Raw genomic sequence first — 20,095 nt, 5'->3', positions numbered from 1 at the left:
TTAACCCTCCAATTTTAAAAATTCTTAATTTAAAAAATAGTTACTGGAGATGCAAAATTAAACAATATTTATGAATCAATTCCAAAACATTTTTTTCCAGCAAATTTTTACCAATTTTGTACAAAATATTTAAGTTAAATGCGATACTCTTTTCACGGATCACCGACCATATAAAGGTGTCAGCCGAGGGCTGTCAGATGGCCATGTGTATGACCAAATTTGTCAAAACTGGTCAAAATTGGTAATACGGAGAAATATTTTTTTAAAAAATTATATTTTTACTTTTAGAAATAGGTAGGGTCTTTTAAATGAGATTTTCAAGGAGCTTCAAGTGTACAGTCATTGGTCATGTGAGATTTTATTTGGCCACTTCTGAAGTCGAAATTGGCCACAAGGTACTCTGGCCATCTGGCAGCCCTGGCTGTGACATCGTTGATTTCAGATTTCTTGAGAAAAAAATGCCTAGAAATAAACAAACGTCAGTTTCTTATAGTATTGGATCTTTCTTCACGTTGTCTTTTAGTAATGTTTGATTCATATTTTAACCTAGGAATTTTGAGAACAATCGGAGGACACAAAAATTAATCGCAATAAGAGTCAAGAGCAGGAACTGCAAATCACGGAGGTGGGTCTCAATAAAAAAAAGTAAAGGCAAAGGTGTAAAAAAAAGAAAGAGATTCGATCGAAGGTGTCGAATTGAGTCTCTTCTGTGACATTTTGTGGTGGTATTAGCCTAATTTTCCAAATTCATTGCAATTTGTGTGTACTTATTTAGGAGACTGACAACCCAATGCTATTTTTGTTGCAGTCATCATATAAATATAAAAAAAATTATATAATCAAAATCAAAAGCTAGACCCTTGGCCTAGGTTATTATCGGACTCGTCGAGTCTGAATAATGAATAATCAACTGGCACACTGAGTCTGAATAGTCTCCCACAACAGTATAAGTATAGTTTTGTTTGTTTTGTTGTTTTAGATTTTGGTACTGTGTTTTCAGTCCACCACTGGACTGATAACACAGCTGTGTACCTATTCAGTCCACCAGAAATAAAAATAAAAATATTTTAAAAGGACCAAATATCGTCAATTCTTACCTTAACTGATACTGACGACATTGATGCTGAGCTTATTATAGGTATCATCAGAAATGGACAGGCAAAAATTTATGTCAATTCAACGGCTTAATAATATCATTTACAGTGTTTTATTTACTCTCGGAAAACATTGATTAGAGAGTTGTACGAAACCGGGCTCCTGAAATAGATCTCAATTCTCAAAACCCATTTATCAAACATTGACGAAATTCTTACCGTGAGTTTTAAGATTTATTATTTATTTACTTGAGGCCTTCAGGCACAGCCGTGCTCGAGACCAGTGATCGATGTGGAAAGTGACCGAATATAACCTTACATTAGCAAACAATACTAAAACTCTAATCTCCTTGGAAAACTCATTGGTTTTGATAATCACAAAAATTCTAACAGACTAGGAGAAATTTAAAATAGATATAAATGTTAATTTTAAATTAATTGGAGAAACATTATTCTCTGTGGGGCCAAATTGGCTAGGCCAATGGCTATCTGGCAGCAGGCATCCGATTTCCAACAACTCAATCCAGACTTTCCGAGAGTAGATAAAACGCTGTAAATGATATTATTAAGCCGTTGAATTGACATAAATTATTTTCCTGTCCATTTCTGATGATGCCTATAATAGGCTCAGTATCAATGTCGTCAGTAGTGTTTAAGGTAAGTATAGACAATATTTGGTCCTTTTTTAATGTTTCTATTTCCGTGGGACTGAATACACATAACCATATAGCCGCACATAGGAATATTAGAAGAATATTATATACTCTCTCTCTTTCTCTCTCTCTCTCTCCACACACACACACACACACATATATATATATATATATATATATATATATATATATATATATATATATATATATATATATATATATATATATATATATATATATATATAGTATGCAGTGTGTGTGTGTGTGTGGAGAGAGAGAGAGAGAGAGATGGCTTTAAAATCATTTAAGAAATTTTTCATTGCAAATGTCTGGTGTGTGTGTGTGTGTGTGTGTGTGTGTGTGTGCGTGTGTGTCTGTGTTTGGTGAATTTGCAATACGTCCTATTATAAAATAGCTCTCTAATCACAGACACTATTTTTCTTGCAAATTTCTGGTATGTGCGTGTGTGTGTGTGTGTGTGTGTGCGTTTTTAAAATACTTCCTTTGATAAAATAGCTAACTACGCGTTATTCAAATAGATCAAGATAAAATATATCAAACAACGTATGTTAAAGAGTAGATTTATAGGTTTGAATGACTGGTGTGCGAACCCTTGAAAACGTGTGCGAAGCGATAAACACATAAGGAAAAGTGTGCGAAGCGATGAACACAAGGGTATTTTTGGGGGAAAAAAACCCGATAATGTGACTAGTTTTTATTCTCTATTGTCTTCTGGCACTTTTCTATTCACTTCATATCTTGTTGTTACCAACATAAGTGCCTGCTCCACTCACTTTTCTGAATTAAAAATTCACCCCATACACCGGAGCATACTCAATGTCTCAATCGTTTCTATGTTATATGTTTGTGTTGAAATATTGGCTATTAAGCTTAACTGCTGGTCAAAATTATTCGCGATGGTGGTGTACGAACGAATCGGCGGTCTCAAGAAGTGGGTGAGAGAGGGATCTAGTAATGACTTTGAGTTTGAAACGAATATTTTTGTGTTCGTTGATAGCTCACACGGTAGAGCCACGCTCTCACCTGCCAGGCGGAGTTGTCGTACCAATAAGGTCGCAGGTTCAAACCCCACCACCGCCGCGAAAATTTTTTATTCTCTATTGTCTTCTGGCACTTTTCTATTCACTTCATATCTTGTTGTTACCAACATAAGTGCCTGCTCCACTCACTTTTCTGAATTAAAAATTCACCCCATACACCGGAGCATACTCAATGTCTCAATCGTTTCTATGTTATATGTTTGTGTTGAGAATATTGGCTATTAAGCTTAACTGCTGGTCAAAATTATTCGCGATGGTGGTGTACGAACGAATCGGCGGTCTCAAGAAGTGGGTGAGAGAGGGATCTAGTAATGACTTTGAGTTTGAAACGAATATTTTTGTGTTCGTTGATAGCTCACACGGTAGAGCCACGCTCTCACCTGCCAGGCGGAGTTGTCGTACCAATAAGGTCGCAGGTTCAAACCCCACCACCGCCGCGAAAATTTTTTATTCTCTATTGTCTTCTGGCACTTTTCTATTCACTTCATATCTTGTTGTTACCAACATAAGTGCCTGCTCCACTCACTTTTCTGAATTAAAAATTCACCCCATACACCGGAGCATACTCAATGTCTCAATCGTTTCTATGTTATATGTTTGTGTTGAGAATATTGGCTATTAAGCTTAACTGCTGGTCAAAATTATTCGCGATGGTGGTGTACGAACGAATCGGCGGTCTCAAGAAGTGGTGAGAGAGGATCTAGTAATGACTTTGAGTTTGAAACGAATATTTTTGTGTTCGTTGATAGCTCACACGGTAGAGCCACGCTCTCACCTGCCAGGCGGAGTTGTCGTACCAATAAGGTCGCAGGTTCAAACCCCACCACCGCCGCGAAAAAATTTTTTATTCTCTATTGTCTTCTGGCACTTTTCTATTCACTTCATATCTTGTTGTTACCAACATAAGTGCCTGCTCCACTCACTTTTCTGAATTAAAAATTCACCCCATACACCGGAGCATACTCAATGTCTCAATCGTTTCTATGTTATATGTTTGTGTTGAGAATATTGGCTATTAAGCTTAACTGCTGGTCAAAATTATTCGCGATGGTGGTGTACGAACGAATCGGCGGTCTCAAGAAGTGGGTGAGAGAGGGATCTAGTAATGACTTTGAGTTTGAAACGAATATTTTTGTGTTCGTTGATAGCTCACACGGTAGAGCCACGCTCTCACCTGCCAGGCGGAGTTGTCGTACCAATAAGGTCGCAGGTTCAAACCCCACCACCGCCGCAAAAATTTTTTATTCTCTATTGTCTTCTGGCACTTTTCTATTCACTTCATATCTTGTTGTTAAATAACGCTAGAAGAAAGTAATGGCATTCAGAATAAAGACTAATAAATGGGCTCAAAACAGTATGTGCAGATTCGTCCCTTCCCTATGGAACTCCCGCCTACTGTCATTCTAATTCAGTCATGTCTGCAGATCAGGATTTAGCCCAATAAGCCCAATATGTCGCGAGTTGTGCGAACATTGTGCAATTACTCTAGTGATTTACATACTTTTATTTGATATTATTTTAGTAGATCATTTGGGATTAGATTTTAATAGGAAATAACCATAAAAATGGGTCAGAAATTTTAATTACTTCAAACGATATAATAAAAAATTACATAGTTATCTGAGTTTATACAAATAAATGAGAAATACTGCAATAATCATCAATATTCACGGAGTAGAAATATATAATTAAGTTCATTTTGTAATGAAGCATTGTTGAGATATCCACTCACCTGTACAGCAATATTCTTTTTTGACAGCAATAAAAAAAAAAGCGTGATCACCGCATTGTAGGGGTTTTGTTGATCAAATGATCAAAATGAACTGGTTTTAGTAATGGCAATTGACAATTCCTAGGTAAAGATATGTTATATGCATTCCTTTAACGTTTGTATATATCGCTTCCAAACCATATTTAATAATTATAACAATAATAATAATGATGATGATAGCGGCTATCACCTAAATGCCTTCTGATTTTGGTAAAACGCAATAATTTCTCTTTAAAATCTCATTCTAAATGCCCGTTTTAAAAAAAAATGGAATTCGCCTATATATCCACTCTGACAGAAAGGAAATAAAAAAAGGAAGAAAGAATAAATAATTTTACTGAATCATTTGCGGCCAAAGAATTGCACACGCGTCCCGGAGTTTGAGTCTGAATAACTAAAGTAGACTACTCAGACTCGAGTCCAAATAGCCGTAGCCATTATTTATATTGGCTTAGGATCACACCAGGATAATAACTAGATTAACTGTAGAGACTTAACAGATTATCAGCAGTTTAAGTGAAATTGATTATGCTTATTTATACTTCGGTATTTCAAATTTATATTATCCAAAAATAAATTAAATCAATGCTAATTCTAATTTATCTTCTCCTTTTTCACAGAGAATAGTTTTGATTGAACTGTGGCATCCCTCAGTCTAAAATGGCAGTATTTTGTTTATAATTTTCCTCTCCCTAATTCCCATGGGCGCTGGTGCTATTCATGGACACCAAGACTCAAATCTGCCGGTAAAATTAATATAAAAAATTTTTCATGATTTTTTTACAATTTTGTTTTTGTTTTGTTTGTTTGTTTTTTGTTTTGTTTGTTTTTGTTTTTTGTTTTTTTTTTGTTTGTTTTATTTTTGTTTGTTTTGTTTGTTTTTTGTTGTATTGAAATTGAATTAAGAAGTTAAAAATTGAAATGGGAACAGCTGTTATTAAGATTTATAAACAAAAAGGCTTAATTTCTAAGTATCTTCAAATATGTTATTGTTGGATTATTGATATTATGTACATTCTACTAAAACCTCAACAACTCAACAGAAGGTCTCCTTTTATATTATAATTGATGAAAATTTTCCTTACTGGTAGTGATTAAAATGATGATTACAGTTCAAGTATTCAATCACACAATGCACGCTCACACGTGTGTACACAAATTAAACACCTTAAAATGATCAAGTGGAATCTTTCCCAGAAAATCATCCTGCTTGTGTCATCTTTCTTCCTACATGTCATGTGTTGCTGTAGGATGAAGTGCTTTGAGCTTATTTAGACAATATTGTGCAATATGAAATCTCATTGTTTAAGACAATATATATTTCATCAGTCCACTTCATCACCACAAAGATCAAGCCATTCCAACACCTCCAGACATCAAGACTGCTCCAGGTCTTCATATTCTTCAAGCTCTGCACACGTGAGCTATAACTCAAAACATACAATGAAGATGTCATGCGAAATGTGCTCTTCTAACTTCAATTTCTTTAAGAGAAAGGTATGAATTAGTATTAATGTGTACTGAATGAAAACTTTATTCTCTTTTAAATGTTATTTTTGATCTAAGAGATGAACTGTAATTCAATTTTTTTTAATATTTTTTTTTTGTTTTTTATTGCAAAACAAAAGGGACTTTTATTTTTCAATTAAGAAATACTCATTGCTCATTTTTATCTCATTTTTGGAAGATACCCTTTTGTTCCTAAGGGCATATCAATGAAATCAGACAATTCGTTATTCTCTACTTCAGAGGACATCATATAAGACATAAATAAATTTAAAGAAAATATTTGCTCCACTCCAGTACGAAAAAACCCCCAGCTAAATTAAAATTTTTAATTACGGGAACGTAAATCCGTGGATGACAATACCTACTATAGTAACCTCATGTACCGAAGCCTGCCTCTCTCTCTCTCTCTCTCTCTCTCTCTCTCTCTCTCTCTCTCTCTCTCTCTCTCTCTCTCTCTCTCTCTCTCTCTCCTCTCTCTCTCTCTCTCTCTCTCTCTCTCTCTCTCTCCTCTCTCTCTCTCTCTCTCTCTCTCTCTCCTCTCTCTCTCTCTCTCTCTCTCTCCTCTCTCTCTCTCCTCTCTCTCTCTCTCTCCTCTCTCTCTCTCTCTCTCTCCTCCTCTCTCTCTCTCTCTCTCTCTCTCTCTCTCTCTCTCTCTCTTCTCTCTCTCTCCTCTCTCCTCTCTCTCTCTCTCTCTCTTCTCTCTCTCTCTCTCCTCTCTCTCTCTCTCTTCTCTCTCTCTCTCTCTCTCTCTCTCTCTCTCTCCCTCTCCTCTCTCTCTCTCTCTCCTCCTCTCTCTCTCTCTCTCCTCTCTCTCTCTCTCTCTCTCTCTTCTCTCTCTCTCTCCTCTCTTCTCTCTCTTCTCTCTCTCTCTCTCTCTCTCTCTCTCTCTCTCTCTCTCTCTCTCTCCTCTCTCTCTCTCTCTCTCTCTCTCTCTCTCTCTCTCTCTCTCTCTCTCTCTCTCTCTCTCTCTCTCTCTCTCTCTCTCTCTCTCTCTCTCTCTCTCTCTCTCTCTCTCTCTCTCTCTCTCTTCTCTCCTCTCTCTCTCTCTCTCTCTCTCTCTCTCTCTCCTCTCTCTCTCTCTCTCTCTCTCTCTCCCTCTCATCTCTTCTCTCTTCTCTCTCTCTCTCTCTCTACTCTCCTGCTCCTCCTCTCTTTGCTCTCATCTGGCAATCTCAAGCATCCCTTCATTTGCATGTCTCTCTCATTTTCACACCGTGGAACTTCCCTGTTTTGCATGTCTTAGTTTATCCGCAGCATTCACCATGTGTTCTGACATCCGTTCATGTGCTTTCATCTTACATGTCTACAATTGGACATAATTTGCTATAAGTCTTTGTATTTTCTCCAACTTACATTTCTTGACACCGTTATTGCTTTGTAATCTATAATTGTTCGTCTGAACATTGCTGGCAAGATATTTTGGCAAATTTGTTATTAAAAAGAATATTTAATTCGGAACCCAAACTGGTGTCTTTTGTTTAGTTTTGGTTTGCTGCCGTCTGAATTCCTTTACTTTGTCTGCAAGAAAAAAATATCATTGAGCCGCTTTCTCCTTAAGAAAAAAAAAATACAAGAACAAAAACTAAACGAATCTTCAACGTGCCGAAACATTTGTAGATTGCGGAAGCGACCTTGGGAGACCTTCCGCACATTCCTCAAGGTAGATTCGCTTTATATTGTTATTTTAATCATGGATCTTTTGTCAGGGTGTTGTTTATAAAATTAATTTATTCAATTTGTCAAATTTTCTAGTGTTTGTAGAACGAACCTTAATTGATTGGTAAAAGTAAAATATTTCCTAATATGACCATTATTTTGGTTCTCCACTGCCATTGTCCTTGAAATACATTGAAAATTAGTGCAGAGCAGTTGTCCTTTTTTTCTTTAGCCGTCTATCGGATCGAGATCCGGGGGTTATCTTTTCCACTAGGGTTCTGGTTATAGTTAGGCCTTAATAAAGGTTCTAGGGTTTTTGTTTTTGCTATTTTGTATTAGGGACTAGATAGCTAATTTCACATTCTATGTTTGTTCCTGAATACTGAGGCAAAGCTTATTTTGCTTAATTATGCCTTTTTAATTTATTTTTGTTTGTTGTTGTTGGCTTCAAACTAAAAACACTCTTACTTACTGTACAAAACGTACACTATAAAGGCAGAAGTAAGACAACTATCCCCTCCCTTTACGCTCAGACAGGCTTCTTGATTTGTGTGTACTAACAATATTCTTTTAAAAGCAGATTAGAATGATACATCTAGCAGAACGTTTGACTATTATCAATTTCTGTTGACGTCAATGATGGTTAAGATAAATTTTCAAACAATTTTGGATAAGACGATTTACAGGCCTGAACATATTGTCACAAGTTCATTGATTTTGATTATCTCTTGCTAAGATGTTTACTTTTCAACGATTTAATCTGAGAGTTTGGATACTTTAGATTTCAATTAAGTTTTTGTTAGAGCTTTTTAGTCACCTCAAACAATCTGCTGTTGACAATCATTGATTAAAAAGTTATTTTAAGTAATCTGAAGGATATTTTAATTTCATCGACATTTTTTATTTTCACTTCAGAAATTCTGCCAAGAATGTCACAGATTTTTTTGCTCAACTTGCCTTCCAAAACCGCCATCATCATCACCAGCTGGAAGACAATGTCGAAAATGTTTATTACTGATATCAGGGAATTTCACCAGAGATGATCTTCAAGACTGGAAAGTGAAAGACATACGATGCTTCTTGGATGTTCATAAAGTCTCAACTAAAGGATGTAGGGAGAAACATGATTTGGTGGAGTTGGTGCTGTCCCAGTTTTGTAAAGAGCGACGTGATTCTTTAGAACATCAGGCAGAACACGACTTGCTGGTTCAAGAGATGGCTGTAAGTGCTTTTAAAATAATGGATTAAAGACCAGCAACGTATCTTAGAAATTTTATGTCATATTTAATGCATCAACAGAGATAAAATAAATTTGAAAAGAGAAAAGTATGACAACTTTAAAATTGTATGATTGCAGTCAGTGCTCTGTTTTTTTTCTTTCTTTTTTTTTTCTTGGGCATAATCTCCAAGTTTCTTATATTTTATGAATAGTTTGTACTCTCTCTCTCTCTCTCTCTCTCTCTCTCTCTCTCTCTCTCTCTCTCTCTCTCTCTCTCTCTCTCTCTCTCTCTCTCTTCTCTCTCATCTCTCTCTCTCTCTCTCTCTCTCTCTCTCTCCTCTCTCTCTCTCTCTCTCTCTCTCTCTATATATATATATATATATATATATATATATATATATATATATATATATATATATATATATAAACACAATCATGAATGACAATAACGATTACACACACTCCCTGCAGCTTGCCCTAATGGCATGAAACAGTATTGTAGAATTAAGCAATAATTCTATATTTATATATATTTAACGCTCCTTTAACATTAAAGTCAAGCACTTTTATTTCTTATATATATATAAGCCAAGCCATCCTCGTGCAACAATGATTGAATAGCTGGATCTGATTTATCTGGTAGAGAGTACCTTAGGTTCACATTCAGTTGTTTCTTTCGTGTTAACGCTACAGAAACTTTGTTAAATTCTGTCTCCATTGACCCAATGAAGTGGCTCTAATTAAATACTTTGATCTGATTGAGCAAAAGCAGAAAGTACAAATCAGTTTCCTGTAATAATAAAAAAAGTTAGATTTATTTAATTCTAAGAAACAGGTGTGAATTTCATGGTTTTTAAAATATTGATATGACATGACGTTTTGTGGCTAACATCTTACTCTGCCAGTATCATCACCGTAAAGATTTACATATTTTAGTAGTTCCTGACACCATATATAGAAACATTGTTTTAAAGATTTGTCAAGAGAAATTTATAAGCTTTTAAACAATCTGCAACAAGACATCAGTTATTTTGAACAGGTTCTGGTATCTAGACAATGCATAATCAAAAAAAAAAAATTTTCTAACAATGTTGCAGTTCAGTTTATAACAAAAATTTGTTTTGACAGGCACGCCTTACTTTGGACAATGCAAGAAATCAAGTACATTCTACTACTGTTGAAGGGGGCAGTGAAGCAACTGGAGTAACAAGTAATATGAATAGAGAAGAGCCTTTCTTATCATCATCAACAAGATCAGGAGTAAGTTCGTTTTGTTATGTTTTTCTTTTTGTTGGTTTGTTTTTTTGTTTTTTTTTTTATTTTTGAAAAGATGTGTTATTATTACTATTATTATTATTATTATTTATTATTATTTATTATTATTATTATTATTATATTATTTATTATTATTATTATTATTATTATTATTATTATTATTATTATTATATATATTATTATTATTATTATTATTGTATTATTATTATTATTATTATTATTATTATTTTATATAATTATTATTATTATTATTATTATTATTATTATTATTGCTATTTATTATTATTATTTTATTTATTATTATTTATTATTATATATATTATTATTATTTATTATTATTATTTTTTTATTATTATTATTATTTTATTATTATTATTATTATTATTATTATTATTATTATTATTATTATTATTATCATTAATTTGTTAAAAGACATTGCTCAACCTTGCTCATCCTCATCCACTCCTTAGTCAGATGTCACTTGTAGTGGATAGACCACAATCTAAATCCCCCAGTTATTTCACTTGATTCTTTAAAAAAGTTTATTTGTAAAAATAAACACAACACAACTCATATTTCTCTTTACTTTAACTCCTCCTCTGACAATGAAGGTTGCTACTTTCATATACTGCAATCTTTGTCTGCTCTATCAATTTATGTTTTTGTTACTTTAAAATGAAGGTGTCATGTATTTACTCTGAATGTGACTCATAAGTTGCCCCAGGAAAGAACAAAAGAAACAAAAACAACTCAAAATCATGCTGTTGAAATCATCCTTCCTATCAATTCTATTTTAAAAGTAAAGCAAGGGGGTCCAGTTTTTCATAAAGATGTTGACATTGACATGGTTTATCAAAGTATCAGATTTGAGCGCTTCCCATTTCGAGGAATGATTAGAAACATTAGCCATCTCTATCAGTTTTATCAGCAGGTGGAATTTTCTTTGAATAAAGATTGCACTCATCCTACAAAGAGTGCAAAAGTGTCAACAAATTTTGTTTGTTTGTTTGTTTTTAGGTGTTTAACGGCGCTTTCGACACTATTTAGGTCATTTAAGCGCCCGTCAACAAATTTTAATTGTAGCTGTTACTGACAGTGTTAGAGAACACATTTTTTTATTGTTGTACCTCGGGACGGTTTAGGGTAGATACAAAGCTGTTTGAAATCTCTTCCTTTTTTTTTTGTCTCAGAAGAAAAATGGAGACTATCTGTATATTGCCTTGGATGGGATTGCTTTGGACAAAGGATGTGATACGGATTTACAACATCGATGGGTTTAAAGTTATAGAAGTTCAAAATTTTGTTGTGATATTGTTGATTCACTTTTGTCGGGTCCCAATCTCAAATGAAAAAAAAAAAATTAGATAGTACTTTTGTACTTTTGATCCACATGGGCCTCAGCAAGAAGAAAGTCTGTTGTCTGTGGTAATCATTTTTCCATTTCACACTTAACATATATAAGACATTTTTTCTTTTTTTCTTTTGCCAGACCAATAATAGTGAGAGTCGGTCAGACCGTAATAGAAATGAGGAGGATGCAGACTCAACAGGTTTTGGTGCAATGAACAGCCAGGAATTTAGGGACTTTTTACAAAGTCAAGTCGAAGAAATATTGAATTCTGAATTTGCTCAACAAGAAGCGGAAAGAGTAAATTTATTTTATTTATTTATTTATTTATTTTTTTTGTCTTCTTTTATTTTTATTTCTTTTTGATTCTATATATAAAAAAAAAAGACTGACTTATTAGGCATAAAAATGAAAGTTATCAACAATTTAAATGAGACTTTGATTGATTTTTTTCTATTATTAATAGTAACTTGATTTGATTATATAGTTTTTTTTTCACTGATTAAGTTGTTGGTATGAATTAAAATAATTGAACACACACTTAAGTAGAACTTGTGGTGAAAAATCGTTAATCGAAAGGGCTAAAGGCAAACTGATATTGTGTCCAAATATTTAAAAACGTTATGGAAAATATATTGTTTGTGATGCAGAAGACAAACACTGTGCAAAGATGTATAAAAAGTATCGCCTAAGTAAGTGCAATATCATTAAAGTGTGTCACTTATGGTATTTAGACATTATTGCAAACATAGAAAGGACAGCTGCAATATGACATGAGTATGGGCTTGGTAAATTGAAAGTAATAATGGGAACTTACTTTCTCAACTGGCTCCAACCAGAGCTTAAGACAATATATGTGACGTCATACGACGATTTGGTCTGGAAGGTACATTTTGGACATTTTGGACTTTTGACATTTCTGAATAGATCATTCTTTTCTCTTTAATTTGATGCATGTTTCGTTGCTGTACCATAATGTTTGGCTGAGTTATTCAAGATTGAAATTGGAAGGTTCTTGCAAATCTCAGATCCAAAATTCAGAGAAATTTGCACCTAAAGATTTTACACACATCACCAAAGCAACGGCATGTTAAATTTGAGCTATCATAATGAAAGTTGGCATGCTTATCATTTAGCATGTGACTAACATCTGTGTCAATTTATTTTTATTTCGCTCCATAAGTTTTTACACAATACTTATTTAATGATGATATTTTTGTGAATTGACTCTCAAGTGAAAAAAAAAAAAAACCCAACAAAACAAAGAGCACTCATACTTTTATCCATTTCAACAGTGCAAGATTTATTTAAAGTTAGATGTGATATTGGCACTATTTCACAAGATCTGCAATTCTGGAAAGTCTTCACAAATTAACTGGCAAAAGTAGTCTAGGCATTACGGTTGATTGACTGAAAAGCGAAAGTCAGTCAGACAATCTAACACTTCAAACTTGAAAAGGATCCCTCTTTCAATGACTGAAAACAGGGTATGCTCTCTTTAAAAATTAATTTTATATACTTCAAGACCGTTTTCTTGAAAAATGTATGATTTTATGATAGAAATATAACTTAAAAGGTAAAAAATTGAAAAAAAGCATTTTGACTTTTTTAGTCACTTTTCAGATATAATGGCCGTTTTCCCAGTTCAGCCAGATGTTCCTTCTGGACCAAACCGTTGCGCGACATCACATATACCAGGTAGAAAAGCAACCAAAACGGGAAAAGAGAATTAAGTTATCATTTTAAAAATCTTTTTATGACAGATGGGTTAGTTTCGAGGACAGAATCATAGTCATAGTGCGATAACATCAGTTTCCAAATTAACCAAGTGAGGTAGTTCTCATGGATAGATTTTTATTAAATTTGTCTTACATTAATAACGAGTGAATGATATTGCTATTTATGGCTTACCAACCATTATAAATATAGTAAGATAATATGAGCAATATATTTGTGAGGGGTAAGCCGTAGTTGATTTTTGGACATTATGCATTGGGAATAAATTTCCTAGACCAATCCTCTTCCTGAAATAGACCCAATTACATCTCATATCATCATCTTACAACAATTTTCTGTGTAAGAGCAAGAAATATGAGTGTGGTGCATAGCAAAGGGGTTAATGTTGCCTGTGTGTGAAAATTATATACATTGAAAGTTCCACTCATAGTAGTGGGGATACAATTTTAAAATTGTATGTCAGTTACATTGATCTGGCATTGAAAGAAAATTATAAAACAATGCTTTGTTTATCAGTCAGATGAAATAAAAGCATACGTATTTACGGCAGAAAGTTTATAAATTGATGCCCAAAGCACATTTTTGATGGTTTTGAAATTTAAAAAAGAATTGATTGCTTTTGATATAAAAATACCATTGCAGCTAAGAAAAGAAAAAATAAAACCCACATGTGAAGTTTAAAGTAGTAGAATTAATTGATCCCTGCTAATGGCTTGTGATTTTCATTCATCCCACAAACTTAGTGATCCGTTGGTAGACCACATTGTCATATATTTCTTTATTACTTTACTTTTTGTATTTATTTTTTAAATATTTTTTTTATTCAATTTTATTTTTTAGAAAATATTTAAAAATTTTTCAAGCTTTAGAACTTTTTAAATTGTAATTGTAAGTTATTTTTTGTTTACATTAGGCATAATAGCTCATGGTATGAATACTTAAAATTATAGTTGCCATTTGATAATTTATATGAAAGCAATAAACGTTGAAACCAAGCTAGTTGTTTTAAATTGTATCTGTTTAAATTACGAGTTATTTTCAACACATTTTTGTCCTGAACACAAGAAAATATAAAGCAAAAAACTTTTAATGCAGGATTATAAAATGAAAAGGTTTAACCTAAACTGTATAGTAATGCTGACAGTTAACATGATAAAGAGGAATAAGAGGTTGAGATGAACATTTAAACGAGGTGACGATATAATTTTGATATTTCAGGCAAGGCAAAGCAACACTCCTAGTCACTCTGCTCCCACTCGGTGTCGTCTTGAAGAGGTCCAAACTTTGGAGGATATAGATTTGCTCAATGTGCGCCAATTGAAGGAGTTGCTGGTCAACAACTTTGTCAATTTCAAGGGTTGCTGTGAGAAGCCAGAGTTGATCCAGAGAGTGAAACGATTGTGGAACGACCACCAGGAGAATAAGATAAAAGGTTGGTATTTTGGTATATCTACCTTATAGAACATTTTAAAGATTTTTGTTCATAAAGCTTTGAAGATGGAATTATTATAGTTTCTTACTTACTTGTCAGACTCAGCATTCAGCCAAGCTCTTGCTCTCCAGTCTTGTACTTTGAAGTAAACATTGAAGATGGAAAAGGAAGATGATATAGCAATGACTATGAAAATTTTTTTGTTTTCTATTTTTGTAGGAAATACTACTCTTAAATCAAAGCCCTATCTCCACTGAGTAAAAATCTTTTTGAATTTTGAAAATCCATTAACATATAACAAAGTTATGCAGTTTCAAAAGTGTCATTTATTTGGATGACTCACAAAGAGAAAAAAATACTGAAAATATGGGACGCTTTTCTGCGTTTTATTCTGATTTGAGGCTGTATCTCGTTTAATACGTGGAATTAGATATCAAAACTTGGCAATTTTATGGCAAAATTATCAGAAAATATGATGAAGACATCAGAAGAGTTCTAACTTGTATAGTTTTAGAGCTGTATGGCTAGGGTCAACTATAATTTTGTTTTAAAATATACACAGTGATGCCAAAACTCCGGTTTCACCGGAAAAAACTCTGGTCTGGAGCAAAAAATTCCGGGATCCGGGCAACGTCCGTCAAATTCCGGTGAGGTCAAATTCTTCCAAGGACACCCCCCCCCCCCCTCCCTTCCAATCACCACATCATCATCACTGCCACTAGCATTATAACCATCATCACTACCACTACTACTGCAACCACCACCACATCATCATGCCATTTCAAGCTTTCCTCATTTATTTTTTGAACATCACATCCACTTCACTTGGGTTGAGGGAAAATGATGATTTACATACCAATATGAGGTTACTCTTTGCCTCTCTTGAAAAGGTACAGTTATTATATGGTCTCTCGTGTTCAAAGTTGAATAATCATCATTGCTTTGAAATCATTTGAATTTCCCAGGAGGTAAAGCTTCCAGGTTTCATAATAACGTTAACTGATAAGGTTTCATTTTTTTTCCTTCAATAATAGATATTGATATTTACCTTCTTTTTCTTCATTTTCCAGCTGAGAGAATACACAAAGCTGATGAAGATGCAGGTATTTGGTTTTTGATTAATTAATTGAACACACCCAAATAAATGAGTACACTTTTCAAATTTACTACTCAAACAGAAAAATAACTTTGACATCATCCTCAGGCAATAATTTTTGAAAATCCTAAAAGTAAGATATCTCCTCGAGTTGTAACCCGTTGTCATTGTGGGACCGAGTTTATGGAACGCCATCCTAAATTTAAAAAAAAATTAATTGCATAATATTGGTCATTGTTTTCATTATTGATTTTTAACCTACCTTATTCAGTTTGCTAACTTGTATTACTTTAAGCATTCTAAAAGAAAATAAGTGATGTTTTGAAGAAAATGACTCCTTGACACTTGGGCAAGTATAAGAGGGAAATCGTTGCAAAAGTTAATAAGTATTTTTATATATGAATCATTGTTTCTCTAGATCTCCTCAACGAATGGTACAGTCCATGTGGCTCTGAATAAGATTCTGTCTATATGTTACAGGCACAACAAGTCCAGATGCAATTGAAAAAGATAACATAAATGACATCCAAAAGGATAACTTAAAGGACATCCACGCAACACCATCAGCAACAGATTCTTCAAAAGACAGTATTCCCATCCCAGTGTCAGCAATGTCTGAAGATCATCTTTCACCACCTGGGGCTGCTTCCAGCCCTAGCCCATCAGCATCACCCTCTAAGAAAGTGCCAATAACAACGGAAGAGCCTCAGGACTCCCTTTGTCGTGTCTGTATGGATGCACTCACAAACTGCATCTTGTTAGAGTGTGGCCACATGGTGACTTGCACAACCTGTGGAAAGCAGTTGGCCGAATGTCCAATTTGTAGACAATATATATCCAGAGTGGTTCGAGTGTTTAGATCTTGATGACAATCGTTTCAAATTCAATTGATAGATGAGACCTTTTACTTTGGAGTTAATGTGCAAATGTGGTATAACTCTATTTGAAACAAGAGTACAAGCCAGCCAATAAGATCATTGTTCTTGATACATATGGTAATATAGTCGGTCTTTGTAAACATGTTGCATAGTCATTTTAAAAGAGCAAATCTCAAAATATCTATGTATAGGAACTGTGTTCTTGCTGATATTAATCACTTTTGTAAATAAGATAATGATTTGTTCTTGAATGATAAACACTCAAGGAAGCAAGCTTACTGATTGATTTAACAGAATACATGTCAATGGATGATCTTATTCCATCAACTGCTTTATTAGTATTTAATTTTTTCAACAATCAAGAATTTTACATGCTGTGATTTGTCTGTAAGTTTTCAGTATTAACTTGCCTTTAAAGCTGACAGCTAGGAAAAGGCCTGCCATAGTCATTTGCCATGAAAATAACAGTTAAAAAAAAAAAAATAATCTTTTGATGTTTGGAAATTTATATAAATTATTTTTCTAATGATAATTAGGTTGATATTTAAATGTTGATATATGTAATAATGTTTGTATTTAAAATGCTAATATTCCCAATCATGTTTTTGTTGAATTTCTCTTTTTTTTTTTCTACAGATTTTTCTATTTCGTTTACCTGATTACTTACATAGGCGCGGGTGGTTGGATGGGAGCATCACCCTTGAATCATATACCTATGATGTCCGCATGGGTGTACGATCCGATAGTGATGTCGTTTCTTCTTCTCTTTACAAGCCTATCCTGCTTCTTTGGTTTGTGATTGTATTTTTGACAGGGGATATTTTTTTTTCTGTAAATCTTCTGCCTGTTTGTTCTTCGTTATTTATAATTTAGCTTATGATATCTTTAGGTTATGATTTTGATTGACATTTGTACTGTTTTTGTTAGATTGCTTGTTTTTTTGTTTCAGCGGTCTCTCATATAACCTCAATTGTGTTGGAAGAGACCTAAAGCAACAAACAAACAAACAAAACTTACATAGGCCATTTGGAAAAATGAGAATCGTTAGTGAATGAACTCTTCATCGAGTCTCCATGAGTGACTATGTTGTTTAAAGTAAATTTTTAAGTGTTCAAATATATTAATAACATGATATTATGAAATTGAGGCTATGCTATGAGTATTTGAACGTGTTTACAAATGAGAAAGTGAAATAAATTTATTTCGGTCATACACTGTTTAGGTCTGCATCTATTTCATTCTGTGTTTAGGATTTCTAAAGCGAATATCCAATTTGAGCTCAGGGTTGTAAAGAAAATAAATTTTGGAGACATTCTAAGGAAAGCAGGATGCCTTTTTGTGGTTTATATTTGATTTAAAGAACTAAGTAGTACAATAACCAAGACAAACTATTGACTTTTACCCAGATCTGTAAATTACTTGAGTATTTTTTAGAGAAATTTTGTCTCCAGATAGGAAATTCATTAATAGATAAAATAATGATATATATTACACTGTGATGTACCACTGGATGACTAAGGATTTTACTTACCTATAAGAGGAGTCGTATTTCTTTTATTATGTTTATCAATTTTTTAGATGACTTTGAGAGGCAAGAGTAGTCATATAATGTCTTGTTTTATAATTTATATGGAGGTGGATTTGTTCATTCATGTAGCCAAAACTCAGTGGTGTTTATATGTAGGGTTGATATTTTAATGCGATAAAAGAGATGTTTTATTTGTTTACAATATTTTATTTGTAGTAATCTTTGCAATCTGAGTGAAAGTTTCTTTGCTCACAAAATAAATTGATTTTGAATTTAGTACTTGGCAAAGTGATAGATTTGTTTAGTTGATATTTTGAAAAATTATGTTTTCAATTTCTTGACAATTTAATTCAGTAACAACTATTGTCAAAATAGAAATGTTGCTTAAAGTTAAGAATTATTGTTGAATTAAAAAAAAAAAAAGTATTCCCAGGGTTAGCCTCAGAAGAAAAGAATGAAATGACAAAAGTAGGACAAAAGGTAGACCAATCCACCCGCTCTTGATAAATAAATCTCCGATGCATTTGCCACCTGCCTTAATCTGAAAAATACTGGTTAAAGAGCAATTCAAGTGACTAAGTTTCAGTATAGAAATATTTTTTGTCTAAGCATAATGACCAAAATTGGGAAGAAATTAAGATATATGGCTGGGTGGGGTTCCTACCTCCCATAGTGGGCAGAGAGGAACTTATTGTGTCTTCTATCCCCCTGTATCTGTTTTCCAACTTGCTTTCTGTCTTTGTCTTGGAATGAGATTACTTGGTTTTGTCCAGGCCCTGGCCGGATACCCTAGCTGGGAGGGAAACAGTCTAGTGTATAGTTTTGGGAGATGATATTTTTTTTCCTTGTAAATCATCTCTCTATTATGTACTATTTTGTTTTATTCTTAACATATGGTTTGTAAACATTTGAGTGTATCCCTCTTAGTGGGGACTTGTACTGGTGTCTGGGTGGGACTTTTAGGTGATTTCAAACTAAGTACACTGATAGTGCGCTCTTGGAATCTACATCTGTTCCCTATTTGAACCTTTTCCCCTTGTCTTACTTTTTCCTCAAGTCCTTTTAATTGTACACATTGAATGTTTTTACTATCCAATTTTCTTCCTTTTTCTGGCGCTGATATGACCTAAATGTGTTGCAAGCGCCGTAAAACCCTTAAAAACAAAAACATAAGATATATGGGTCTGGGTGGGGTTCCTGACCTCCCATAGTGGGCAGGGAGGTACATACTGCGTCTTCTATCCCCTTATATATGTTTTCCAACATTCTTTCTGTCTTTGTCTTGGAATGAGATTACTTGGTTTTGTCCTGACTTTGGCTGGGAGGGAAACAGTCAAATGCATAGTTATTGTTTTTGGGAGATGATATTTTTTCCTTGTAAATCATCTCCCTGTTATGTATTTTTATATTTTTTATTTTAAATGTATAAAGTAAGCATTTGAGTGTATACCTCTTTGTTGGATTTTGTGCTTGTGTCCGGATGAGACTTATAGGTGATCTCAAACTAAGTACATTGGTGGTATGATCTTGGAATCTACATCTGATCCCTATTTGTTCCCAGTTCCCTTTTGTCTTACTTTCTCTTGGCTGCTTTAATTGTAATTCTAGAACTTTTTACTATCCCATTTTCTTCCTTTTTACTGGCGCTGCTATACCCTAAATGTGTTGCAAGCGCCATAAAACCCTTTAAAAACAAACATCAATATACCAATAAAACATTTTTCCTTTTTACTGGCGCTGATATGTCCTTAATGTATTGCAAGCGCCCTAAAACCCTTAAAAACAAAACAAACAATATTTCTGCTAATGTATGAGGATCTTGCAACATTAGAAAAGAA

The 20,095-nt window shown here is 33.6% G+C and overlaps 1 protein-coding gene across 2 annotated transcripts; it reads left to right on the top strand.

Moving 5' to 3' along the window:
- The first annotated feature begins 373 nt into the window (after window positions 1-373).
- LOC144968847 (E3 ubiquitin-protein ligase RNF34-like) lies at window positions 374-19,612 on the top strand. Of its 2 annotated transcripts, XR_013644675.1 has the most exons (10): window positions 374-625; window positions 5,200-5,325; window positions 5,909-6,076; window positions 8,660-8,965; window positions 10,092-10,223; window positions 11,728-11,886; window positions 14,542-14,755; window positions 15,826-15,858; window positions 16,332-17,400; window positions 17,751-19,612. XR_013644675.1 is itself a non-coding variant. In XM_078907596.1 (9 exons), the coding sequence occupies exons 2-9, from the start codon at window positions 5,281-5,283 to the stop codon at window positions 16,715-16,717; spliced, it is 1,443 nt and encodes a 480-aa protein (XP_078763722.1). In that variant the 5' UTR covers window positions 374-625; window positions 5,200-5,280; the 3' UTR covers window positions 16,718-19,612. The 2 variants fall into 2 exon arrangements, 1 of the variants encoding a protein (XP_078763722.1); XM_078907596.1 differs by having other exon boundaries at window positions 16,332-19,612.
- The last annotated feature ends 483 nt before the right edge of the window (window positions 19,613-20,095 follow it).

Source organism: Berghia stephanieae, chromosome 3 (genome assembly GCF_034508935.2).
Source record: "Berghia stephanieae isolate SIO BIC M18660-M18661 chromosome 3, UCSD_Bste_1.3, whole genome shotgun sequence".
Taxonomy (NCBI): domain Eukaryota; kingdom Metazoa; phylum Mollusca; class Gastropoda; order Nudibranchia; family Aeolidiidae; genus Berghia; species Berghia stephanieae.
The sequence above is the reverse complement of the archived record's forward strand: the minus strand, read 5'-3'. Positions and strand labels throughout refer to the sequence as shown.